The sequence below is a fragment of the Protomyces lactucae-debilis genome (assembly GCF_002105105.1).
Source record: "Protomyces lactucae-debilis strain 12-1054 chromosome Unknown BCR37scaffold_12, whole genome shotgun sequence".
NCBI lineage: Eukaryota > Fungi > Ascomycota > Taphrinomycetes > Taphrinales > Protomycetaceae > Protomyces > Protomyces lactucae-debilis.
In genome coordinates this window covers 251,018-276,138 of record NW_024468004.1, presented here as the reverse complement: position 1 = coordinate 276,138, position 25,121 = coordinate 251,018, and the positions used below count along the sequence as shown (strand labels likewise).

Genomic DNA, 25,121 nt, shown 5'->3' with positions numbered 1-25,121 from the left:
ATTCGCGTTCTTTCACCTGGTGCACGTGATCCAGAGGCCAACGTCAGCGAGAAGGCAGCGACACTAGCTACAAGACATTCATTCCATCCATCATGTTCATCGTATGAGGCGCCTAGTGTGTGCATAGGACACCTGCTGACATGCGCTCTAGATTGATTGGTTCTGGGATATGCTCGCCTCGCTAGGGTAACGTCACCTACTACCGCTCAAGAGATCATGCGCTGACGATACCAGGCTGGCCAACAAGCATGCCAAGCTCCTCTTCCTAGGTCTCGATAACGCAGGAAAGACCACTCTGCTTCACATGCTCAAGGTATGCCACATCAATTGCAAAAGAAACACTCCTAACAGCAATCTATAGAACGACCGTCTTGCCACGCTGCAACCAACCCTTCATCCACACTCTGAAGAACTCGCTGTTGGCAACAACCGTTTCACAACATTCGATCTAGGTGGTCATCAACAGGCTCGTCGTCTCTGGCGTGATTATTTCCCCGAAGTCTCAGGTGTCGTCTTTATTGTCGATTCTGCCGATTTGGAGCGTCTACCTGAAGCGCAGGCTGAGCTGAATGCTTTACTTGGTATTGAGGAGTTGCAGAAAGTGCCCTTTTTGATTTTGGGGAATAAGATTGATGCGCCTGGCGCGGTGTCGGAGGATGAACTCAGGAATGCACTTGGGTTGTATCAAACGACTGGCAAGGGTAAGCAACCACTGGAAAACATCAGGGCCATTGAGGTCTTCATGTGCTCGGTTGTGATGCGACAGGGTTACGGAGAGTAAGTCTGCTTCTACAAGAATCATACATGGCTAACAAGACAGTGGTATCAGGTGGTTATCCAACTACTGCAATTAAAGAGAAGAGAATCTCCGTAGTATGATGCTGTTCGCCTTATGCCATCCTTTCTGGTTCCTACTGTTAGTGAGTGACATGACTTTACCTGTGATGTGTGCTTCGAGTGGAAAGTTGACTGATCAGCCTTGTTGCACTGTGGATGGCGAACAAGATAGCAGCGATTATGCACTGGCGATAGATTGAGGGTGAAGGACGAAGTTACAGAGTCAAAATGTCACCGAAAGTAAATGGAAGGCTGAGGCGTATGGGATTGGCGAGACTGAGAACTGTCGGTATGGTCGAAAAAGCTGATTATCGAAGGAAGAGGAAGTATTCCACTGTACTTGCAAAATAGCTGTCGATTGAATCGAGAGAGGGAAGAGGCGTCGTCTATCGTCGTTCGTACCTGTCGCGATCGTCACGCGAGCTGCGTGCATAGTCATCGCGGTATTCATCCCTAGGTCGTGAAGAGTACGAGTCACGGTCCCTCGAACCACCACCATAGGAGCGTCGAGGTGGGTAATCATCGTAGCGACGATCATCATAGTCTCGACGACCACGAGAATCCCCACCGCGTCGATCATCGTAGCGGTCGCGCGAGTCGTAGTCTCGACCACGACCACCGCCACCGCGATAATCGCCGCCACGTCGGTCATCGTAACGGTCTCGATATCCGCCACCACTGCGACCGGGTGGACCACGTCGTTCTTCACGTTTAGGAGGACCAAAATACTTACCAGGTGTGGGTGTGCGTGGACGTGCTCGACGTGCCTTCTCAACACTCATCACACGTCCTTGCTTTTCCTGACCAGATAAACCATCCCGCGCAGCTTCAGCTTCATCTGCAGTGGCCATGGAAACGAATCCAAAACCACGCGATTCCTTTGTGTGTGGGTCCGCCATGATTTGTACGGACTCCACTTGACCAAACTGTGAAAAGATTTCACGCAGTTCAGTCTCATCGATACGCGTGGCAATACCCGTCACAAACAAGTTGGTTCCTGGGTTCTCCGTCGTGTGGCGACGCTCGCTGTGGCTATATAGGTATGAGCTGCGAGGTGACTGAAGGAGATGGATGCTTACTCTCGTCCTGCATCCCTGTCTGGCATGCGTTCGTCCCGGTCTTCGTCATCTCTGCGAGGAGAAGCTGAGCGTCTGTCGCGCCTGGGGCTTTGAGATCGGTCTCTGTCGCTCATGGCTGCTTGCCTGATGGAGAAGGGAGAAGATTGTCGTGGTTGCCCGTTGCCGTCTCCTTGGGCCGTGTCAGGGTTAGGCGAGTTGCTACACTCAAGGTACTTTACCAATACAAGAACTACTACTGCTGCTGCTGCTGCTCCAGTTCTGTATAGACTGCTGCTGAACAATGACACTAGTAGAGCTGCTACAAGCACCAAAGACCGTAAAACCACAAGACAGAGCTCGCCTCAAGCAATCCTACGCCACACTCGATGCGCCTGCCCGTCTCAGACAAGCACAACGCCATATCGCAGAGCTAGAACGGGATAATGATGGTGATGTACGCATCGATCTGCCAAAAGCTACAGCAGAGGATATACGACGCGGCCCGAAGCAACAGAGAGGAACCTCACAACAAGTGCGAAAGATCCTGACTTCGCGGCGTCCATTGGCGAATCACCTCGATGAAGCACCCGATGCCCTTGCTTGGCATCAGGCTGTCGTGCGACCAACGCGACATGCCTCACAACGCAAATTTTGCTCTGTATGTGGGTATTGGGGCAAGTACGCCTGTCTCAAGTGTGGTTTGTTTTACTGCACGCAAACCTGTCAAGTCACGCACGTTGAAACGAGATGCACCAAATGATGTTGATAATGGATGAACTAGCCATGTACCTGCTACGGCGAGCCTTCATCATCATATGATACAAGTGCTTTGCTCATAGTCCTCACAGCTTCATCCGCTGCAGACCTCACGAGGTTGCGATTCCACTCACGCCTCAAATGCCACGTCGCATCCACCGCACTCGAATTCACCTGCTCTAGCTGATCCACTGTCAAATTCTCCGTGCACGCTACCCAGGCTTGGCAATCGCGTTGAAGGGCCAACAAGTCAAGCTCATATGGAGCATGTTCCGGTTCAGGCGATGGTGGCGGTGATGGCGCTGGCGCTGGCGAGGGTGTCGCTTGTCGCGAAATGGCTGTCTGCTCGAAAGAGACTTGCTCGCTATTCGGCGCGGTTGCAACGACCAGGCCGACAGAACCATGGTCGTTGCATTGAGGCCTGGGCGAAGCTGGCTTTGCAGGTGGTTCTGCGACAGGACTTTTAGGCGAGAGCAGTGCAACGTTAGCCTCAACGCCAGTCATGGCAACATCTTCAGTTTCTGCATTAGCCACCAAGAGCTGTTGCGTAGACCCGTCACTGATGCCAGAAGGTGCACCTTCTGGCATGTCCATGACCACCTCTGTTTCTGGTGCATCCAGTATCGGCGCAGCTGCCGGCGCGACCATGGCAGTCTGCGAGTCTGGGTCAGGACCCACGGCCATCGGTACAGTCAAGGCATCTTCAATAATCTCTGTGGGCGCCATAGCAGCTGCTGCTTGTGCTGCTGTTGCAGCGGCGGCGGCGGCGGCGGCCGCCTGTTGTGCTTGTAGGCTTTCTAGACGAACCTTCTCCGAAGCTGCAAATTTGCGATGGCGTTCAACTTCACGCAAAGCCATTTGCTTGCATTCTTCAATGAACACTGGATCCATCATTTCTTCAGTGTGAATGAGCACATGCGTGAGCATTTCTTGTGCAGCCATAGCCTTCACGCGATCATCTTCATTCTTGGCATCTTGCACAACTTGCTCGACATCGTTGATGAATTGACGAGGTGTCATGTAGAGATTATTCCATAGCCGCTCCTCAATAATGGAAATATCCATATTGTGAAACTTTTTACCCGTAGTTGTCTCGAGAATCATATTATCCTCCGTGCGTACATAGATTTGATCACCTGCGCCGGGATGTAGTTCAGAGTCGAGTGAGAGGTGGACGAGTTTACGCTCATCAATCACTGGCTTCTTGAACCGCTTGTACCGCGTACGAATCAATTCCATGAGTGGTCCCAAGCGACCTTTGAGTTGTAGTTTGAGCTTCCTGTCTTTTGCCTCGACTGCTTTCCGTTCCGCTTTGGTCTGTGCTCGAGGTGCCTCGGGTGGTGCAACTTTGAGCTTTTCAAGCCGTCGCTTTCGTGGTGGCCGACCATCTGGCAATGCATCGGGTGATTTGACAATCAAGTCCTTCAAGAAGCCAAAGAACGCTTCGCGCTGGAGTGAGGTGGGTGTTGAGAGTGAAACGGACGCTTTGTCACCATGGCCAAACAGCTCGCGCACGGCATGAGGGAGTTCGCCTACTGGAATATTGGACACGCCCAGCAATAGCAAGGGCTCATTCGTCATGATTGAATTGAGCAATGATTTGAGTGTCGTTTGTAATGCTCCAGAAGCCACAGTGAACCAAAGTTCAACAGCAGGCATGTACAGTACAGAAGGTTTATGCCGTTTTGCTTCCACAAACGCTTGAATGAGGGAGGCTTCAGCCGTGCTTGCAGAATCGCTAAACATGGTGGATAAATCGAGTGTTTGGACATGGAAGCCTTCAAGATGATGAAGAATGGCTGCACCCAGATGGCCTTGTCCTAGCCCTGCTGATCCTGCAATCAACAACCTTGGACGATAGACGCGCATTTGGTCGAGCTGTTGTAACATGCGTTCTTTGTGGAAATTACTATCGTCTTGAGCGATCGAGAGATTCTGTTGTAAAGCGCTCTGTTTCTGCCGACGAGGCACAATAGCATCCACCTTTTCAGTGATTTCATCGAGCGTAGACTTGAGCAGTGGCTCAATATGTGGTGGTAGGATGGCGGCACCACTTGACGTTGACCGTGCTGAAGAGGGAATAATCTTCTTGACGGCAACCATGAAGTCTCGCGCCGACACATTGATAGTGGTCGGATCAATAATGAGTTTCTCGCTGCTCTGGTAGATTTGTGGGTATCGTCGTTGAACGGCATTGAGTGCAGCTTCCGTACACAATGCTCGTAGATCTGCACCACCATACCCTTTCGTCTGTGTTGCTAAATCGGCAATAAACGCATCTTCTGGTTTCGGTTGCCATTTACCGGTATGGATACTGAGGATCTTCTTGCGTGCATCTAGATTCGGTAGAGGGAAAAAGAATTCACGATCAAAGCGGCCTGGTCGTCTCAATGCCGGATCCACAGAATCAGGCCTATTCGTTGCACCAATCACAACAATCTGACCTCGTGCATCCATACCATCCATGAGTGCCAGCAACGTTGATACAATCGATGCATGAATTTGATCTTGTTTTGCAGAGCGCACAGGTGCCAAGCCATCAATCTCATCGAAAAAGATGATGCTTGGTTGATTGGCTTTTGCCTCATCAAAGAGTAACCTGAGTTGACGTTCCGCCTCACCCACCCATTTCGATAAACAATCTGCACCTTTCCGCATGTAAAAGGCAATTTTCCGAGACCCTGTTGAACAACTCGCTGCAAGAGCCCGCGCCATAAGCGTCTTACCAGTCCCTGGTGGTCCATGAAACAAAACACCCCGTGGCGGTGTAATATGGAAGTTTGTGAAAATTTCAGGATACAGCAAGGGTAAACTGACCATTTCCTTGAGTTGGTTGACATGTTCTTCCAATCCACCAACAGAATCAAAGGATACTTCCTTATCAATGCCAATTGGATCTGCGTCTGCCAGATTAGAACCCTTGACGCGACCAACATTGCCCGTTCCACTAGAAACAGCAGCACTTTGCATCATGGGTAAGGGCGCAGCAGCACCACCACTCGTGCCATTCGCTTGACCACCTCCCTCATCACCGGAGGAGTCTGTATCATCTTGCAATGCGCCATGCACAGGAAACCCTAAATTCCCAAACTGTTGAGCAGCACCAGCCGTCAATCCCAACCCTAATGATCCATAACTCGGATAGAGGCTCTGGAAAGTCGTTCGTGGGAGGGGTGCAGAAGCAGGACGTGGTGATTCTCGTTCTGGTTCAGGCAGAGGTGGTGGAATGGCATAGTTGATTTGTTGACGTGCACGAAGTTGTGGACGTGCAATGGGACCACTACCACCACGGCCACTACCACGACGACCCGTGAGTGCGAGTTCATCTGCTGGACTGTCACCCTCAGAGATGAAACTTTCCTCAGAAAGGCTATCGACGGTAGAAGCCTGACCAGAGTGATAATCTGAATCATCGGAGCCCTTCTTGCGCGAATTTGTGTCTTGTCCACCAGACGCATGACGACGTGATGTGCGACTCCCACGACCGTTCTTTCTACGCCCATTACGACGATATTCACGTGAGGAACGACCAGCAGATCGACTTGGCTGTTCATCTTCAAATGAAAGTCTCTTTGATTTCCTGCGAAGTGCAGTATTGGAACGGATGACCTCCGGCGGTGAATCTTGCTCTTCTTCACTCTCTTGAATACGTGATTTTGGCATACGTGCGCTGCGACGTAGACTCTGCATATAGGTCTTGCCATTTGCAATTTCATCTGAATCATGTGCTTGTTGGTCGAATGCTTGTTCGTCAAATGCCTCGTCTGCGTTCATGTGCATTGCCTCTGGTGATGCGCTTTGCATGGGCGATGGATGCGATGCAGGCATGTCTTGCGGGTGCGTTTGATTGGTTGGACTTTGAATCTCATCCGATGTACCCGTATGCACTCTCTCTACCTCTTGAATACTCTGCTGACCCGGCCGTTTCCGTAATGCAAGCTTGACAATCTTGGAGGGTGGCACATCCGGTGATGTCTCTTCCGATAATGCTTGCGATGGTGTCCGATGTCTCGTTGCTGGACTCTTTTGCGTTTCAGGTGATGAGAAGTGATGGTCTGTAAAATCGAGAGAGCCACGTAAGCCTGCGCGTCGTGAAGGGCGACGTTCTTCTGGAGATTGCGAGTCTCGTTTGCGTTTTCTACTCGATTGGTCGGAGCTTGCTTCTGAGTGTGCGCGTGGGAGTGACCTTCTGGAGCGTGATCGTGAAGGCTAGAAGGGGCATTAGCGTTGTCTGTGGCTGATGAGAGGTGCAGGGTGACTTGCCATGGGACTGGGAATCTCATCTAGGTCGTCGTCGTTATCTTCGTCTTTATACGATGCATGATTGACACTGGCTGTTCTGCGCGGTCTGCAACCATGTTAGCCAGGGATTACTTTGCGACAAGACGATGCAGCTATGACGACAAGCAGCTGGCCAGCATCGGCGGGAGCAGTGCATTGTTATTGCGGGTCTTACCTGGTGTCCATCGTTGCGCGTGCTGTCCCTGAGTTTGGACGCGACTTTCTTTCGGGGAATTGGGCGAGAGTGTGAGCAGATGAAGAGGATACTCTCTGTCTCTCTCCTCTCTCTACTGACACCCAGACTGCCTGCTTTTGGGCGTTTGGCAGTGGTGTGTGGTTGGAGCTGGGAGGGCCGCGCACCAGAGCACACACACACAGAGAGAGAGCAGGACACGGGAGGGCCATAGACACAAGAGGTGAAAAGAGGGAATAAGAGGCCTCAGTTGAGTCGCTGCGGAGAAGCCTCAATCTCTGCAGAAGAGCAGCACAGGCACATCAGTCTACACTGGGGCTACGGTGCTACGGGGTATTTATACTGGAGGCCCTCTGTAGGAGAGCAAGAGGAAGGAATGGCCCTTGCACCTTGGCTCTGTCTCTCTTGTGTCGATGCTGTGAGTCGTCTATAGCAGCCTGTCTCTTTCCCCTGTTCCTGTCTGCTGCTTCCACATGGAAATTCACTTTCTCTCCTCAGGCGGCGGCGACTCCACAGTGTCCACACACGACAAAGGCACAACGGCGGGTACCACTGTAGGAGCTGCTTCTCTAGACGCTACTACTGTAGGAGCAGCACACAGCCATGGCCTGGAAGTACACTCCCCAGCTCGCAAGCCAAATCAAGCACTTCGCTTCTTTCCCTCAAACAGGTAGCCCCATTCTCATCAGCCAGGCAGATCGAAGGCAGCTGACATTATCAGGCATCTCCCTCCATCAAATGGTCCAGTTCGGGTCCAACTCGTCCCAAGGCACCCTCTTCAGAGCCAGCCAATTCATCCACGAAGAACTCCCCATCAGACTCGCGCATCGCGTCAAGGAACTCGCCGAACTCCCAGATAACCTCAATGAGATGCCCAGCATCAATAAAGTCAAGGAATGGTATGCTCAGTCCTTTGAAGACCTGACCACCATGGAACGCCCAACCCTCACCCCGGAACTCCGGTCGATGCTCAAGGGAAACGGCAATGGGTCTGCCAGCTTACCTTCCACCACACGCAACCTCACAACAGAGCAATACAGCAGCAATCGCAACCAAAACAATGGCATGCGGCGGAGTGTCCCCGTACAAGCGCGTTACTACGGCAAAGTTGAAGACGTGAGTTGGCCACCCGAGATTACCTCGTTCAATGATCGTCTTGCCAAATCACTCAATGTCATTAAGCGGAGACACGATTCAGTGGTAACAACCATGGCGCAAGGTATTCTCGAGTATAAGAAGGCAAAACAACGGTCATCCATCAATAAAGATATCCAAGCCTTCCTCGACCGCTTCTACATGTCCCGTATTGGTATCCGCATGCTCATTGGACAACACATCGCATTACTCACTGAACCACCACGCGAGGACTACGTCGGTGTCATTTGCACCAAGACATCTGTTCCCAATATCCTACAAGAAGCCATTGACAACGCACGCTTCATCTGTGAAGACTACTACGGCCTCTACGATGCTCCAAAAGTCCAACTCATCTGTCCCAGTCATCTCAACTTCATGTATGTCCCGGGACATCTCGCACACGTCGCCTTTGAAGTCCTCAAAAACTCACTACGGGCAGTCGTCGAAACGCACGGCGTAGACAAGGAAAATTTCCCTCCCGTCAAGGTGATTGTTGTTGAAGGTGCAGAAGACATCACCATCAAAATTTCCGATGAAGGCGGCGGTATTCCTCGGAGTGCCATGCCGCTCGTCTGGACCTACATGTACACCACTGCTGAATCACAAGACTTGGACCCAGACTTCAACAAGAGCGACTTCAAAGCGCCCATGGCAGGATTCGGCTATGGCCTGCCTATTTCGAGGTTGTATGCACGTTACTTTGGTGGCGATCTCAAGTTGGAGAGCTTGGACGGGTATGGCGTAAGTTTGACATGTCCCCTTTGACACGTTGATTGTGACGTTGCTAACCATTCTCCTTTTTCTTCTAGACGGATTGCTACATCAATCTCAACCGTCTCAGCTCAAGCGAGGAGCCTTTGCCGTAACAGCAGACGGAGTGACAAGACCACTGCAAGACAGCAATGAGGGTCAACTAATAGCAGCAGCATTGTTTACTAGCCTCCAGCACAATTTAGAGCGCAGTTCAAAAGCACATTCATACACATCTACTCCAACAACACCTTCCGGTCATTGATTCCTCGAGACCTATACATCCCACTCGTCGAATCTCATTTCCTCTTGGCTGTCTGTCTACGGAACGGCCGTGTCCGGCCGAGCGTCTCCTCGGGCACATTGACCATATGGTCTCTTGTTTGTTGCAGATCGTCAGCATGCATGCTATCGACACGCGACAGACTGATTCTCCTGACAAGAGACGTCTAGCAGGGCCCTGTCAAGACAGAAGATCCACCTGTTCATTGGCATCAGCACATGAGTTTGAACATCGTAGGGGTGGCTGTCGCTTGTTGGGCATCTGCGAGACCTTCCGCCTCTTCCTCCTGATACGCAACCACGCGACTTGCTTTTGTTTGTCCATTCAGTTCCAAGACGGTAGGACTTCGGGCGATCGCATACGGCGTCAGCTCAGAGATTTTCTTAGCGCAGGCAAAAGCTTCGCGGGCTTCACGGCGGCGTGTCCTTCAGTCTTCAGAAACGAAAATCAGGGGTTGACATGGACTTAAGGGGGAGATGAGTATTCGATGTCCTGCACCATCCTTTTTGAGGGATGAAGAAGAGCAACCTCGTTGGCAGTGAACCCCCCTGCCTTCTGCACGTCCCGGAGGCCCTTGAAGCGATCGTTTCGCCCTCGGAGAAAAGCGGTCAAAGACAGGTGGATATCCTCCAAGGCTCTCTTTCCTCTATCCACATTTTCGACCTACCAAAAAGGTCGAAACATCTTTCACTGTCCTCTCGTTTGTCTCATTTTCTCAACACATCATCGCCATCGCCATCTGTCGTTCCGGGCGCCCTTTTCGCGATCGGCCCAATCCTTCACCGTACGCAAACGCAGCGAAGCCCAAATACAAGACGAGTGCATCAGAAGCTGTGACAGTGAATGGAGTCGCAAAGCTGGAACATGCATCGCTACCAGATGGAGCCTCCCGAGGCTGGTCTGCAATCGTATGGGAACATGCCCTCAATTGCCTCTAGCATGTCGATGGGCCCACCACCCGTTCCGCACCATCATGCTCACCACCATCATCATGCTAGCATGTCAAGTCATGCAAATTGGCCCGCTTCAGCACAATCCTCCTCGCCAGCGTCGTATTACACAAGCGCTGCTATTGAAGCTCAATTGGGTCAGCAACAGCATGTGCACGCTGCCTCGTCAACAGGGGTTATATCGCATTCTCCGAGTAGCATGCGAGATGCTGCACAGGTGCACGATGAGTCGTCGCATGCTTTGCCCGGTTACCATCACAATGCTCATCACCAGCACCAACAGCAAGTTCGATACGCTCAGTCCCACGCCTTGAGCCCAACGACATCGCTGGATGTTGTGAACGATCAAGGAGGAGCCGGCTCACAACCTACGCAGCACGCTCATTCAGATGTGACCTCTGCTGCTCCCGTGTCTGGCTCTAGGGAAACGGATGCTCGATCTTCTCGCTTGGCAACGACTGCGTCATCTGTACCCTTGATGCAGCAGCATTCTCAGGGAACTCATGAAGTACCCATCTTGACCTCCATCACAACTGCACCGTTTTATGCAGCTCCAGGACAAGCACTCATCATCAATGCTCAAGGTGCACCACAGCGTGCTAGTTTGACGGCTAGCTTTTCAGGCACGTTCTTCCTATCGGATGCAGAGAGTGTCATTTGCTACCGTCGCAACATGTTTCAAGTGAAAGCAGCATTGGTTGCCCCCGCTCTTGATGTATGCAAGTACTATGTTCGAGATGATTCTACTGGGTATGCACATCTGATTGCCAACTACAAAGTACAACTGTTGCCCACCAATTATGCAGATGGTTCCAGGATCGACCTCGTGTCAAAGCCAAACCATACACTCCTCACGGATGACGATCTCAGTATCTTGACAAAGGGGGAGAATTGTGGTAGCATTGGTGAGGAACGTCTGGATTTTCGTCGCCTCTTGTTTCGTTATGCAACACAAAACAATGGTCGTCGCGTTGAACTGCGTCAGTACTACCAACTTCTCCTGGTTGTGTATGCGCAAACAGTTTCTGGCTTGGAAGTCCCCGTCCTTGCTGCTTTTACGCGACCTATCGCAGTCAGGGGTCGCAACCCAGCGTTTTACGAGGACAAGTTTTTACCAACGGCTGCTTTACGTCGTCACCGACGGCGTAAGCAACAATTGCTTGCTCGTCGTAATGGGCAAGCTGGGCCTGATCAGCTCGGCGACGACGACGGTGATGACAGTCTTGAGACGAGCGGGGAGGAAGGTTCCATGGCGATGACATCAGGCAGTACATTGGCAGGTCTGTCGGGTCATCCACCAGAGAGACTGCAAACGGCGGAGTATTCGACATCCAATGGCGCACAGACGATGCAACAAAGTCCCTACCTCCCAGCTCAACCCTTTGTGGCCATGCAACCACCACCACCGCCACCTCCAGCACAATCGCCTCGTTACGCCATGGCTGAAGAAATGCGTCTTCCTGCTGCACAGCCTTCACCGACATTTGTTCAGTCCACACGACAGACTCCTGTGCAACAAGCTTATGATGAAGGCGCCACTGTGCCACAGGCTTTTGAGAATGATGCCGTTCCGCTGACTCAAGCTCACCCTTCGCCGCCGCTGCAGCAGCAGCAGCAGTCGGAGCGTGTTGAAGCGGCATCGACAGAGACTCATGGCACGCAATTACCACAGCTCTCGCAGCTAGCTCAGTTGGCTCAGCTGTCGCAGCTTGCTCTGCCTCAGCAACAGCAGCAACAGCAGCAACAACAACAACAACAACAACAACAACAAGAGCAACATCATGCGACTGGGAGTGACAGCGCTTTTGGCTTCAACAACAGCAACAATACAACCACGTCCCTGCTGAATGCTCCCGTGCTGCCATCGCCTGGATTCATTCCGTCCATGGAAGAACAGAAGGCATCCTTCTCGCCGCTGCGACTCAACACAAATACAACTTGTACAGCTGAGCAGATTGAGCTTAGACACTGAAAGAGACACGTACAGAGGACTTTAGACGCATTGGCTCATATGTGACAGAGCCAAGATTCCAAGTGGCGACATACATGATTTTTCCGTCATCACATTCCTACATCAATTAAGCGGGCACAACTGCAGTTGCGTCACTCATTGTATCCTTATCGAGCATATATATATCATCGTTCAGCTATCAGAAGCGCTACTTTTGCTGTGACTAATGCAGATCTTCCATGGGCGATGCAGGGTCTGAGTGCTCTTCGTCTTCTTGCATCACTTCAGCCTCACCCTGCCGATTCGTTGTTGGTTCACCTTTGGGTTTTGCAATCTCCAGACCAGCTTGCGTGATGGTCAAATGGACGAGGGCACGAGCATACTCTTCAGAGTGCTGCTTGCCCATCGCTAATGTCTTGGCCATGGTCGCATCCGTGGCATTCGTCGCCTCAAGCACCAACAACCCCCGCACAGCGTCAATACGAGCATTGGGCAATTCGTCACTCATGATGAGCTCTTCAAGCAGCTGCTCAAGCTCATCAGGGGTCTTGCCAAATTCGTTAACCATGCGAGTGAGAGAGACACTCTTGAAGGCTTTTGCAAATTGAATTAAGCTGCGCTTCTTAATGCGTGAAAAGAGGTGCTGCACAGCGGAAGGTTCTAGGTGCATGTCGGCGAGTAAATCGCCTCGCATGATCTCTAGTACTTTGAACAAGTCGGCATAACGAGACTTGTAGAAGCATTCAAGCGCTTCTCGTGCATTTCCTTCGAGCTCCAATACGGGCGTCATGTTGCTATTGTTAAGCAACTCGGACGACAAGGTCTTCCTGTCAAAGTACGCCAGCGCAATAACAACAGTTTGATTGGCGATATCGTTCAGACAGATGACTTCTTCCCACCTTTTTGCTTGCACTTGAGCCACAGAAAAGGCACTAATGTACGCTGTTGCAGCTTGATGATATCCTCCGTGCGCCAAATTGGACAGGCCTTTGGCAATCAGACTCTTTTGTCGATCAACCCCCTTCTCCAACTTACCGTCAATCTTGGACAGATAAGTATTGGCTGTGGCCCACTGTCCAGCAATGGTCGCAAGCTCGACAATCTTGAAAGTTGTATGGGCAACCTGGTCTGGCGTTGTGCAGACATCTCTATTCTGAATGTAGGTCTTGATGGCTTCGTCAAATTGCCCCATCTTTGCTTGGTGATCTGCAAGATCCTGCTGGCCAAGACGAATAGACTCCTTGATGAGGTTGTTCTTATATGCCTTGAGCTCTGACTCAAGTTTGACGGTCATAGCCTGCGCTTTGCGTGTAATCTCTGTTGCCCAGGTCGAGTCATAGGCCACACTTTCTGGCAGAAGCTTTGCAAGATTGGCATACGTTTCGCCATCCATCGTCTCCTCCTTCAATGCAGTCAATGCGCGTTGAAGCGCCTCACTGCGCAACGAATCAAAGGTGTTGGCAATGTGCACAAGACGCTTGACTTTGATGTAGCCTTTGTAGTTTTGTATGTACGCGCCAAGCTCCCATGTTGGCTCGGGGCCTATCTCCATACCTGCCCGCTAGCAGTCTCGGCACAGGTTTGTCGTTGCCTGTCGCGTTCTGGTCGTGTCTCTTTGCGGACGTCACTTTAAATTCGTGGACGTACGCGCATACAGCTGCTATAAGCGACCACTCTACACTTGATTGGAAGCAAGTAACCAGCGTCTATGCTCTCGTTCTCGGCATTCAAGCTCTCTTCCAAGCCATTGTTGCTTGTCGGCGAGAAGTCCCGCTTGTCCAAGGACTTTCTGGTCAATCTACTGAAGCTTGACGACAAGGCTGCTGCACGCTTGAGCCTTGCTACCAAGGCCTTCACCGCGAATGCTACAACCGTTGTAGAGCATGAATCTGGAACTGATCAGTTGGTGAAGCTGGCCTACCTGTCAAACGAGACGTCTCGCTACATGGGCATCATTCGCGCAGATTTGATTCCGAAATTGGTCTCTAGCAATTTGCCAGACTCTGATCAGCCATGCCAGGTGGTCATGTGCTTGAAGAACAAGGCTGAAGTCTTTGCAGCTTCGTCTGCTGTGGCAAAGGCATTCCCCTTGTATACGAAACGGTCTGCAAATCTCAAAAAGTTGGAAGCCAAGGTTGACATTTCGTTCTTGCTTCAAGAAGGTGAGGTGACAACGGATGAGTTGGACAAGGCTGAGAAGCTGGCAGAGAATGTGCGTCTTACACAGAGCTTGGTCGATACGCCACCAACTGATCTCAACCCAGAGGAATATGGAGCTCGCATCGCAAAGCACATTGAGGGTATGGAGCACGTTACGTCTGAGTTCATTGTAGGCGAAGAATTGAAGAAACAAGGCATGGAAGCTCTTTACTCTGTCGGCAAGGCAGCTATTCACCCAGCTCGCATGATCGTGCTCAAGTACGAAACCCCTCAGAGCGACAAGTCCAAAGCAATTGCATTTGTGGGCAAGGGTATCACCTACGATACTGGTGGTCTCAGTATCAAAACAGGAGGCAACATGTGCAACATGAAGACCGATATGGGTGGATCAGCGGCATGCCTTGGTGCATTCACGTACCTGTGGTCAATCAAATACCCTCATCCAGTTTACGCAACGCTGTGCATTGCTGAAAACGCAGTGGGCCCTGGATCTCTCAAGAACGATGGTATGTCTTCAAACTTTTGTACATACCCTGAAGCTGACGAACAGATATCATCCGGGCCAAATCAGGCAAGACCATCGAAATCAACAATACGGATGCCGAAGGACGTCTCGTCCTGGCGGACGGAGTTGCCTTCTCAGGAGGTCTTAAGCCGTCTGTGATGCTCAGCGTGGCAACTCTCACGGGAGCACAGATGGTTGCCGCTGGACAGCTTCACGCTGGTGTTCTTGCCCCAACATATGAATTGGAGCGAGAGCTCATGGATGCCGGTGTGCAAAGCGGTGACCTGACAACGCCGCTTGTCTATGCGCCGGTCCTCATGGAAGAGTTCAAGTCAGAGGTTGCGGACATGAAGAACAGCGTCGCCAACAGAATGAATGCACAGGCAAGTTGCGCTGGGCACTTTATTGAACAACATGTCCCAGAAGATTGCCTATGGGCGCACATCGACATGGCTGGGCCGAGTACATACCGGAATGGCTGCGCAACTGGTTACGGAGTGGGTCTACTGGCTCAATTCGCTTTGAACCGCAAGTGAGCTCCAATCATTGGGATTATGTGCTAGAATGTCCTTTGCACAGAGCACCATCCGTACGAATGGACATCCAAGTCTGTCTGGCATTATTGGGTATACATGTATAGCATAAAGTCATGAGTATAGATTGCATGTTCCACCGCTTGTCTCACTTGCTTTGCCAACCAATACCTGTATTGGAATGCGGCACTCAAACGGCTCTGCGTCGACTTTGTCCAAGGGCCACATCTCCACTCCATGCTTGCCTTGACATTCCAGCAGCCAATTTTCCTTCTCTGAGACCATAAACTCAATCAACAGGCTGTACTCTATCTTGGCTGCTGTTGTCTGGAAGCTCGGCGAGGCGAGTGCAGGTATCGGCAGCTCGATAATCGCTTCTTTTGCAAAGGCTGTCGTCTCGACCTGCGAGCTGAGTACGCGACGCGTAGACAACAAAGTCTGTTCGGGTGTCTTGACTGCAAGGCTTTCTGGTATCGTCTCTGATAATTCCAGAGAAAGTTCGAAACCGAAGCAATTGAGCTGTGCATCCCGCAAGTCAATTTTGCCCATGATGGTCTGGCCAGCGCTAAACAGGATGCCTGGTAATGTTATGACGCCCACTGTCCGCCCTGCGCGTGCAATGTCAAATTTGGCTGGTACTTGCCTTGTACTCCTGTAAATTGAGAGGCTTTCGTGCATAGACTCAGGATTGAAATACCCAGAGCGCTCCATGGTGGGTGAAGGGATGATTGGCTGAGCTGGCTGCCCAGCTTGCGGAAGAAGTGTCTCAAGATAACTCTCAAAGTCCTGCTTTGTGAGCGTTGACTGAATCGCGCGTGTTGGTTGCGTGGGCAGGCAAACAAGTGGCGATCTCGTAAAGAGGTGTGGTTTTTCACAAGCGTACGGCGGACTCATCTTTGTGAAGCTGCCGTAGACTCGTAGTGGTAGCTCGACAGTTTTGAATGTATTGTCGCTTCGTTGCGCAGTCAGCTTGAGGCTATAGGAAATTTTGATGGCTTTGCCTTGGTAGCCACATGGCAATGAGCTCGGTAAAGGACACTGCAGAAAGAACGTTTCTTGTTGACCCGGCCGTAGCTTGATTTCTACGCCAAGGATTGTCGGAGGCATTGATAGGATGGGAATTTGTCGACCAGACGTGGTCTCGCGCAATTCTGCAAGCGATGATTGGGCTGGGTCAAGCAAGATGCTCTTCAAATTGCTGAAGGACCATGCATCTGCGACTTTTGTTTGCGTACCAACAAGTCCTCCCGCGGCAGGACCTCCAGTAAAGGCTTTGCCTTTCAAGTGCTCAAAAGACTCTGGCTTGATGAGCGCAGGGTCAAGAGTGAATTGGCCTGTTATTTGCGCATGCAGCATGACAATCTCTTCAACCTGCGGCGGCGACAAGATAGATGTACTCTGAAAACCATTGCTACCCCTCTGTGACGAACGTCTGCGCTGATTCAGCCAGCTGGGCCGCCGTCGATGACCTAGTGTTGGACTTGTACTTGGCGATTCTGTCTTTGCGTCTGCAGTGCCAGGCTGCAGGCTCAGTCTTCTCTCAGCAGTGGGAGATGTAGCAATGGCTTCCGACAGCGATGCATCTGTGATGAGTGATAGCTTTCGCACATGCCGAGTCGGTTTCGCAATAAGGTCAGAACCAGTGGATGCCATTCTCTTGTGGCCGCGCTGGAGTGGCGGAGACCTCGAATGCATTCGCCGTGTTTCATCTAGACTATCTCTTTGTTGCTCATCAAATTTGGCGAGCGACTGTAGAGCCGCAGGCAGAGAAGCATTGGTCAGGGTAATCTTCAGCTTGAGCTCTTGCCCTGCGAAGCATTGATTTTCTTTAGCTTCTGCAGCAAGTGTGATCATTGAAGGCAGTCTTATGAGTTTCAGCTCATCAACACAGTAGCAGTTCCTAGCATGTCCAGCAGATGGCTGAGAGACAGTGAGAGTAGTGGGTGACTATTGGCAGGAGAAGACGAGGCTCTGAGGCGTTGCAGCTGTCAAATTCGCTCGTTGCACATCGCAAAGGCGCAAACAATCAACACCACACACAAAGGTGCAAAAGAGGACCATGGACCATCGCAGGCCGATGTTAGGGAGCTGGCTCTCCCTGCTCCTTCTCCTCGCACCAATAAACGCTCTTTCCATCTCCCGTTCTTTTCCAGCCGCGACTTTCGATGCAAAACACAACCGGATTGTGTTTGCAGGCGGCGCTTCTTCAACGTCTAACGTCACGGCCGACGTCTTTGCCATCAATTTGGAAGCCTTCAATCGGTCGGATGTCCAAGTCACATCCTTGGGACAGTTAGCTTCACCCGTGGCTGATGCTACACTAGTTCATACCGGCGACGGCACACTCCAGCTCATTGGCGGTACGACCAATAACTGTGCAGGCAAAGTACAGACGCAGCAGTTCAATGTCTCGAGCGATTCATGGAACATAATTCAAATGACAGGTACTGTGCCGACCATAGCAAGGACAGGTGCTCGTGCTGCTTATATTAATGGCCAAGTCTTGTACTTTGGTGGCCGCTCAGTCTCCGGCTGCTCGTCGAGCCAGTACTACTACAACACATTGTACACCATCAATTCAAAGACAAATAACTGGACCAGCTTGCAGGATGCGAGTCCGCCCATTGCACAGGCAGACATGTCATTGACGCCCTTAAGCGATGGATCCTTTCTGCTAGTTGGAGGTGAATCTGCCGGTTCAGGAGGTAAGGCCTCTTGGGTCGGCATGTCGCAGTATGCGCTTTATGGCGCCAATAGCTCTGCATGGTCCTACCTGTCGCCATCAGTCGGCTCTCTTTCCGTAACTGCACGCTCAGGACACTCTGCTGCATTCAACGGCTCGCATACATTTATTTACGGTGGCTCAGTCGGTGCTGCAGCAAGCACACCTAGTTTTATCAGCATCAAGCTACAAGATGGTGCGTTGCAGATTGCCGAGGTGAAACCAGCTGGACTGGATTTCGCCCCACCGAGCGGATTGTATGGCCATGCAGCTGTCATGACTACCAACTCCATCATGGTCATGGCCTTCGGTATGGTGGGATCTGCCAACAGTACAACCTTCAACAATCAAATTTACTTGTATGACACTGTCGCCAATACGTGGCTGAATAGCTACGACCCCACAGCCAATCCAAGCAAGAACAATAACATGGGTTTACCCATAGCAGCTGTGGCAGGCATCATCTCAGGCATCGGCATTCTCGTCATTGCATGTGGCGTCCTTGCACTCTTTTGTCTCCGGCGCCGTAAGCAGCGACAACACCAAGTGCCATTCCCACGACTCGATTCATACGCGTCTGAAGCGGGATACAGCTACCAGGGCAAAGAAATGGCGTTCAGGCCAGCGGATATGCGACAAGACGCGATGCGAGCAGTATCATTACCACCCTGGGCAGCGCTACATGCGTGTCGTGCACGTTCTGCTTCACCCACAGGTGGTTCAGATAAGGACCATTCCATCAATCAAGTATTGGATGGCTACACAGATGAGCAAGCTGAGTACAACGTTCAAGATCGAATGGTCCAAATAGCGATGCCAGCGTCCCCGAGATTCCTGACTTTCACTGCACCGAAACTGCAATTGAGAGTCGTCAACCCAAGCATCGAATCTGGTCGCTCGTCATTGGATTTGAGCTACCCAGAAATGGTTGAGATTGGAGAAGATGGTACTGGGCGAGCTATTCCTTTGTCTATTACTGATGAAGATGATCTTGAGCATTTGCGAATCACACTGGCAACGACACCCATCATCAGCGACTCTGTTGAAGACTTCCAAAACCAATTAGCTGGGCTAGGCTTAGTGCTTCGGGAGGAAGATGTATTGGAGCCTTCTACGGGTACCCTTCGTCGTGTCAGAACGCTTTCTAAAAAGTCAAAAGTGCCGCCTAGTTCAACTCCGCCACCGTCTCTACCAGCATTACCACCGTTCCGCAGGAGTTCTCGAGCACCTCGTTTATCTGTGGTGTCTACAACAAGCGGGCTTGGTCTTGAATCTGTCATTGATCAAGTGATGTCCCCTGCGCAAAAGATGCCGCTGACGCCCTTCACCGAGCGTTCCTCACCAGGATTGAGTTATTCGCCCTACCTCGATTCACCGCGACTCTCTGACCGCGCGCCTTCCCCGACACACCCACAACGATCACCGAGCAATGCAAGCAGTCGTCGCTCAGAGGACTTGCTAAGGTACATCACCTCCCCTTCACCTGATCTCAGCTTAAAGTCACCCGGCGGACAAGGTGACACTCCAAGTCGCATGTCATCCATGCACTCCCAGACTTACACCTATACACCTAATAGCCCACGTGCTGCTTCACCACCACCACAACATCGCGGTCGCAGTCCTGCACGACGTCCGGAAATGTCACCGAGCGGCCAATCTGCCGTTTCAATCTTTTCGGATGATGCGTCGTTGTTGCCTAAATTTGAACCGACTGCTGTGCCTTCGACAACACTGCAGACGTGGATGCGGCAAGGGGTCAATAGCCGCGGGACATCGTTTCGATATCCTGCTCGGCCTGTCACTTGATGACAGCTGACTGGCACCTTTCCAATACACCCTGTCTCAGACTCTCAGTACAGTTGGCCTTTCCACCTGAGCAGATGATACGAGCCGCTGGCCCGATCTTGAATCTTGATTCTTGGATTCTTGGGCACTACGATCGGCCTTATTATTCCCGTCTTGGCCCATCCGGCGGTTATTTGTTGCCGGCGCACCAAGGATTGATGTCGGCGCACTTCGAAGATTTCGGCGCGAGATCTTGAACAGACTTCTTGTCTCTAGTCCTTTCCTCTATTTTCCTAATCTAAATACTAGTTGTATCTCATTTTATAATAGCTAGCGGCATGTCTATAGCATCCATCTCATGTCATCTCCTCTGCTGAAGCTTCTACGTGTCTGCTGACTCAGTGCTGAGCAATGTTGCTGCGTGCTTACCACTCTGTGACATCGGCGGCGCTTTTTGTTGAATCTTGGCCTCAAAGCGCAGCAACAGCGCACCACAGGCACGGTCACACGAGCACCTGCAGAAGGAGCACAAGGCTCATCCTCCGAGTAAACACTACATCAACATCAAGGCCATCGATTCAGGTAGAAACCAGAGCTCATCGCCGTAGGAACGCACGGAGCAAGATTGAATTCGTTGCACACGACATCGCCGATACCGCGAGTCAACCGGCACACGACACTGTTGCTTCAAGGTGTATCACGTAGCCAGTGCCCTACGAGCTCTTCTGCTCTGCTGAGAACATTAGAGATGGAGCGCAGAAGTCCCGCCGTGCAAAATCCGCAGGCGCAATGTGCCATCAATGTTCTATTGGCAGGCCCTAGGCTGCTGCTACACATCTGGCAAACCCTGCTCAACAAGCATACGCTCTTCGGCTTGCTCAGAGAAATACTCACCAATATGATCTTCATCCTGGCGTGGATCCTGACCTTCAAAAATGCGAGACGCATTAGTCCCAATATCCGGCCGCACATACATGTCAAAGTCCTCGAGCGTAGAGACGCGCAGATTTTCGGGTATACACCGCTAGGTCTCTTTCTGCAGTGTGTCATCGCCTTCTATGGCTTTCTCTGGGTCTTCACTTTGACGCGGCGACCGCGGTTTGCGCTTCTCGGGGCCTTGCCACCCGTTCTACTCAATCTGCTGTATCTAGGCACCCCATACCTGTCAGCACCTCTGGACGTATTTGCCTGGCTCAGCTACGGCGTCATTCACTTTGTCTCTCCCTTTCTCTGTGCGGCCTGGCTCTGGTTCTTCGCTCCACCAGGCATCGTCGGTGCATTCGCTTGGTCATTCGGTCTGCAAAACTGCCTAGGCATCATCACGCATCTCTTCTTCCCAACAGCCGCTCCTTGGTATGGCGACCAGTATGGCTACCCGCTGCCGCCAGGCAACTACTCTATGCCCGGGAGTAGCGCTGGACTTGTTCGAGTGGATAAAGTACTCGGCACGCATCTCTACGAAAATGCATTCAAGGCGTCTCCACTCGTCTTTGGTGCTTTTCCCTCTCTCCACGGGGCCTTTGCCGCGTGTTGCTTTTTATTTATCGGCAGATACTCGCTCAAGGGCCGCTATGTGCTTGGCTTCTACTTGCTTTGGCAGTGGTGGTCAACCATGTACCTGCGGCATCACTGGAGAATAGATCTCCTCAGCGGTCTCGCGTACGCTGGATTCGCTTTCACACTGCTTCAAGGATTCATTGTACGGAAAGAGCATGAGTTCGAGATGGGCTTATCTGGCCAGCCTGCATGGCAACGTCTTTGGCGCGGAACGCCGCTTGAACACTGGTTCGAAGCGAAAGACACACATGCCTTCGACAAGCTTGTCACAGACGACGATGAAGAAGATACACTGGTGTGCCCTGTATAATCACGACAATTTGCTTTGTTTGCCATTCAACGACATACTTTACCATTTCATTGTTGTTTTTCAAGCTTTCCTCATAGCAATAGCATACGGTAGGTTTACACACGGTCAAGACTCCTTCATAATACGTCAGAAAGCCAGAGGCGCCAACTCTATTCTTCACTTTTTCGCCCGACTTTTCGTCTTGGATGAGCCAGCACTACTGCCGCCTGCTGATGCCTTGCCCTTCCCGGCGGGAGCCTTTTTGCCCTTTGCAGCACTCGCACTAGGCTTCTTGAGTGCCTTGATGGCCTTGTCCTTACTGATGTCTTCATCGTCCTCTACCTTCTCCGGCACAGCCGCAGCCTCTTCGTCAGAGAGCTCCAGAGCGTCCTCAATATCCGGTGCAGCCTCCTTTGACATCTTCCTTGCCTGCGTTGCAGCACCACTCGCAGCAGTTGGCAAAAAGGCAACAGGGTGTGCAGCTTTATTGTAGATGCGCGTAAAGGCACTCTTTGTCGTTGTATCGATCTGGAGTTCCTCACCCGCCATACCAAGCTCAATCAATGAATCATAGTCATCTTTGTTGAGGTAATACTCATCCATCAATTCCATTATCTCTGGAATCGCATCTTGACCGCCAACCGAGAGACGTTGTGGCAATCGTCTATACAGCGTTGGTAGGTAGTCCCGACGAATCTCAAAGCGATCGCCAGAGACTTTGAGACGCAGATGCGCATGTACTTCGCGTAGCAATCTATAGGCTTTGCCAGTCGTAGACATGCGACCCAACACGGATGGGAAACCGTATCGACCATGACCAACGCCAGCGACAAACGAACAAGGTCGAACGCAGGAAAAGACGGCATGCACAGGCATAAGACTCCAATGCTGCTGCGAGCCGTGGATCAGCTGATCGACCAAGTCACTGTCTGAGATACTGCTCGCTGCTTGTTCAAGAAGCTGCAGGTGCTTCATCATCTTACGCTTCGGAGGCGCCACGGCGCGACATCGCTCTGGATTCGTGAGGAGAAAATTCTCTTGCACCATGAGGTACGACAGTGAATGGTCGTTGAAATAAAGTTCGATCTTGTCATTGAGCGTCATGGGGCTGCGTTCGTGATAGTTGGCACCATTGAGGAACTGACCGACAATGTCCCATGGTTTCAAGATTGTATTCTTCTCAGCGGCCTTGGCACTCTCACGACCTGAATCCATTGCATTCATGGTCAAGCGGTGCATGCTCAGCAGATTGATAATTTGTCGAATGTCACTGCCAGTACCCTCGACGAGCTGATCTGCAGCTTGTGGCGTAATCTTGAGCTTTTCACGGTATGCAATACTCATAATGCGCGAACGAATCTGATCTTTCGAAGCCCGCTGAAACTTGAGATCGAGAGTAGTAAAGGTCAGTGGCTTCATCTTGACGGAGCTGCGATCATTGCAGATGCAAATGATCGGAATGGTGGTCTTCTTGATGACTGCATTCAGGGCACCCACACCACCGCGGTCACCACTGCTCATGCCGTCAACTTCATCCATAATCAAGACCATCTTCTTTTTGTTCTTTTGCACTTGCTCTCCATCTGCAGCGAAATAACCATTCAGCGACGTGTTGTCAACCACACCAGCCAAGCCGGTCTCGAGCAACTTCTTCGAACGCGTATCAGAGGCATTGAACTCCAAGACGTCGAATCCAGCCAGGTTGGCGATCAGATGTGCGCTCGTCGTCTTGCCTACGCCCGGGGGACCTGACAACAGCACCGCTCGATACAAGCCAAGGCCATCAGGACCGCCCTTTTTAAAACTGGCAGCTTGTGCCTTCTGAAAGCCAGTCAACCAGCGCTCAAGCTTCTCGACACTCGCCTTGTTGCCCATCACCTCCTTCATGGTCTTGGGAGCATACTTGGTTGTCCAGAGCTGCTCAGACGGGTCAAAGATACGTGGACCACCGATAATGCCCTCAGCTGCTTTGCCCTTCAGCAGGGCTTGTGCTTTACGACGCTCCTCGGCTTCCCGCTTCTCAAAGGCTGCTGCTTCATCCACGGCTCTCTGTGCTTCTGCCTGCCGCTTCTCAAGCACCTTCTGTGCGGCTGCGCCGGAGCCGCCAGCGCCAGGCATGGTCTGAATCATACGAAGCAAACCATCTTCGTCGACCGTACGAAGCTTGAGTTCGTGAATCTTCTTGATTTTCGAAGGACCGGCTTGTTCCCCAAGCACGACAAAGCTCGTCTTGCTGGATGGTGTCGCCGTCACTTTGCCACCGTATTCCTTGATGAGCTCCGCTGCATCTTCTCGCGAGAGGGATGTAAGGATGCCTGTAAGAACGAAGGTCAAGCCCGCAAGACAATCATCCTCTCCAACAGGAAGGTCTTTGGAGCCTGGCGCGATCGCACCACGACTTTGAGCGCCGCCACCGAATTTGAAGTCAACAGGCTCGCCGACTTCGGGAACTTCAGCACTAGGAATCGCATCCAAAATGGCTTGCGCTTCTTTGGTCCTGGCGGGTTCAGTCGACTTCTTGACAGTAGTCTTCTTCGCCGATGCTTTGGCTAGTGCAGATTTTGCAGGCGATGGTTTCGCAGGCGTCTTTGCCTTTGGTGACGATTTGTTTTCGTCCTTTTCGATGAGGCCAAGAGACCCCTCCACGAGCTGAACACCGGCCTTGGCCTTTTTAGCAGGTGTACTGCGAGCTGATCGTGCAGGCTTTTCCTCTACTGCGTCTAAGTCAATGACGGACTCTACCTTGGCCTTCTTTGCTGGTGTTGATCGTGCAGAGCTCACCTTGCGCTTCTTCGGGGACGTGTCGTCATCACTTGATAGGATATCGACCACAGGTTGACTCGAGGCTGGTTGACCGGCGCGGCCTTGAGATTGAGATTGAGACTGAGACTGAACGCGCCTTTGAGACTCTTCCTCCACTTTTGCATCAATCATTGCAAAATCCTCCTCATCCAATTCCATATTGTCAAATTCGTAGTCGTCATCCTCAAGCTTTTGGGCCTTTTTGACCACCGGTTTGCTTACCTTCAGAGGAGCCTTCTTCGTGATCTTGGTATCTGCAAAGAATACATCGGAATCGATAGTCTGGACGGTCTTCTTTTTTGGACTTTCAATACTGGGTGGAGCAGCCACAGGTTTCGACGGCACTACCTCTTCCTCTTCTGAATCTGATGCCACAACGTTCTTCCTCGTTGGCTTCTTTTCTTTGCTGGCCGAAGCGGACGGCTTGCTAAAGAAGTTGCGGATATCTCCAGGCATGCTGGGTGCTGCTTGAGTGTAGCCCGGCTTTCGCCCTTTCTTGGTAGTCGTCAGTCGTCGCGGTCGTGGCGAGTCGCGTCCAAGTTGAATTTCGCTCGACGCGTCCACAAACCAGT

At 51.6% G+C, this 25,121-nt stretch overlaps 12 protein-coding genes across 12 annotated transcripts; 7 read left to right on the top strand and 5 right to left on the bottom strand.

Annotated features, from left to right (window-relative positions):
* Positions 1-41: 41 nt before the first annotated feature.
* Positions 42-1,080, top strand: BCR37DRAFT_380796 (small COPII coat GTPase sar1). Its single transcript, XM_040869555.1, has 5 exons — positions 42-101; positions 152-186; positions 235-313; positions 362-777; positions 821-1,080. Exons 1-5 carry the CDS (start codon positions 93-95, stop codon positions 852-854), a joined length of 573 nt encoding a protein of 190 aa, XP_040724565.1. The 5' UTR covers positions 42-92; the 3' UTR covers positions 855-1,080.
* Positions 772-2,046, bottom strand: BCR37DRAFT_380793 (uncharacterized protein). Its single transcript, XM_040869554.1, has 2 exons — positions 1,917-2,046; positions 772-1,869 (listed from the first exon to the last, which is right to left on the bottom strand). The coding sequence occupies exons 1-2, from the start codon at positions 2,027-2,029 to the stop codon at positions 1,224-1,226; spliced, it is 759 nt and encodes a 252-aa protein (XP_040724564.1). The 5' UTR covers positions 2,030-2,046; the 3' UTR covers positions 772-1,223.
* Positions 2,047-2,192: 146 nt separating this feature from the next.
* BCR37DRAFT_380789 (uncharacterized protein) lies at positions 2,193-7,344 on the bottom strand. The gene is made up of 3 exons (XM_040869553.1): positions 7,108-7,344; positions 6,915-6,999; positions 2,193-6,860 (listed from the first exon to the last, which is right to left on the bottom strand). Exons 1-3 carry the CDS (start codon positions 7,335-7,337, stop codon positions 2,688-2,690), a joined length of 4,488 nt encoding a protein of 1,495 aa, XP_040724562.1. The 5' UTR covers positions 7,338-7,344; the 3' UTR covers positions 2,193-2,687.
* Positions 2,197-2,655, top strand: BCR37DRAFT_348529 (uncharacterized protein; the record flags this gene model as incomplete). The annotated part of the gene is made up of 1 exon (XM_040867852.1): positions 2,197-2,655. The coding sequence occupies one exon, from the start codon at positions 2,197-2,199 to the stop codon at positions 2,653-2,655; it is 459 nt and encodes a 152-aa protein (XP_040724563.1).
* Positions 7,345-7,605: 261 nt separating the features above from the next.
* On the top strand, positions 7,606-9,256 carry BCR37DRAFT_58699 (pyruvate dehydrogenase kinase-like protein). The gene is made up of 3 exons (XM_040872372.1): positions 7,606-7,795; positions 7,847-9,003; positions 9,072-9,256. Exons 1-3 carry the CDS (start codon positions 7,729-7,731, stop codon positions 9,126-9,128), a joined length of 1,281 nt encoding a protein of 426 aa, XP_040724561.1. The 5' UTR covers positions 7,606-7,728; the 3' UTR covers positions 9,129-9,256.
* Positions 9,257-9,708: 452 nt separating this feature from the next.
* BCR37DRAFT_58948 (uncharacterized protein) lies at positions 9,709-12,326 on the top strand. Its single transcript, XM_040872373.1, has one exon. The coding sequence runs from the start codon at positions 10,139-10,141 to the stop codon at positions 12,215-12,217; it is 2,079 nt and encodes a 692-aa protein (XP_040724560.1). The 5' UTR covers positions 9,709-10,138; the 3' UTR covers positions 12,218-12,326.
* Positions 12,319-13,841, bottom strand: BCR37DRAFT_58690 (26S proteasome subunit RPN7-domain-containing protein). Its single transcript, XM_040872371.1, has one exon. The coding sequence runs from the start codon at positions 13,746-13,748 to the stop codon at positions 12,420-12,422; it is 1,329 nt and encodes a 442-aa protein (XP_040724559.1). The 5' UTR covers positions 13,749-13,841; the 3' UTR covers positions 12,319-12,419.
* Positions 13,835-15,538, top strand: BCR37DRAFT_380784 (cytosol aminopeptidase family, catalytic domain-containing protein). The gene is made up of 2 exons (XM_040869552.1): positions 13,835-14,862; positions 14,907-15,538. Exons 1-2 carry the CDS (start codon positions 13,905-13,907, stop codon positions 15,395-15,397), a joined length of 1,449 nt encoding a protein of 482 aa, XP_040724558.1. The 5' UTR covers positions 13,835-13,904; the 3' UTR covers positions 15,398-15,538.
* A 165-nt stretch (positions 15,539-15,703) lies between these two features.
* Positions 15,704-16,118, bottom strand: BCR37DRAFT_359017 (reduced growth phenotype protein 1; the record flags this gene model as incomplete). Its single annotated transcript, XM_040868212.1, has 1 exon — positions 15,704-16,118. A coding segment is annotated over exon 1 (402 nt), but the record flags the coding sequence as incomplete, so codon positions are not given.
* Positions 16,119-17,400: 1,282 nt separating this feature from the next.
* BCR37DRAFT_57142 (uncharacterized protein) lies at positions 17,401-20,288 on the top strand. Its single transcript, XM_040872369.1, has one exon. The coding sequence runs from the start codon at positions 17,454-17,456 to the stop codon at positions 19,920-19,922; it is 2,469 nt and encodes an 822-aa protein (XP_040724556.1). The 5' UTR covers positions 17,401-17,453; the 3' UTR covers positions 19,923-20,288.
* Positions 20,289-20,799: 511 nt separating this feature from the next.
* Positions 20,800-21,768, top strand: BCR37DRAFT_348419 (uncharacterized protein; the record flags this gene model as incomplete). Its single annotated transcript, XM_040867843.1, has 2 exons — positions 20,800-20,944; positions 21,053-21,768. The coding sequence occupies 2 exons, from the start codon at positions 20,800-20,802 to the stop codon at positions 21,766-21,768; spliced, it is 861 nt and encodes a 286-aa protein (XP_040724555.1).
* Positions 21,769-21,810: 42 nt separating this feature from the next.
* BCR37DRAFT_380782 (replication factor RFC1 C terminal domain-containing protein) lies at positions 21,811-25,070 on the bottom strand. Its single transcript, XM_040869551.1, has one exon. It carries the CDS (start codon positions 25,003-25,005, stop codon positions 21,925-21,927), a length of 3,081 nt encoding a protein of 1,026 aa, XP_040724554.1. The 5' UTR covers positions 25,006-25,070; the 3' UTR covers positions 21,811-21,924.
* Between the last annotated feature and the right edge of the window lie 51 nt (positions 25,071-25,121).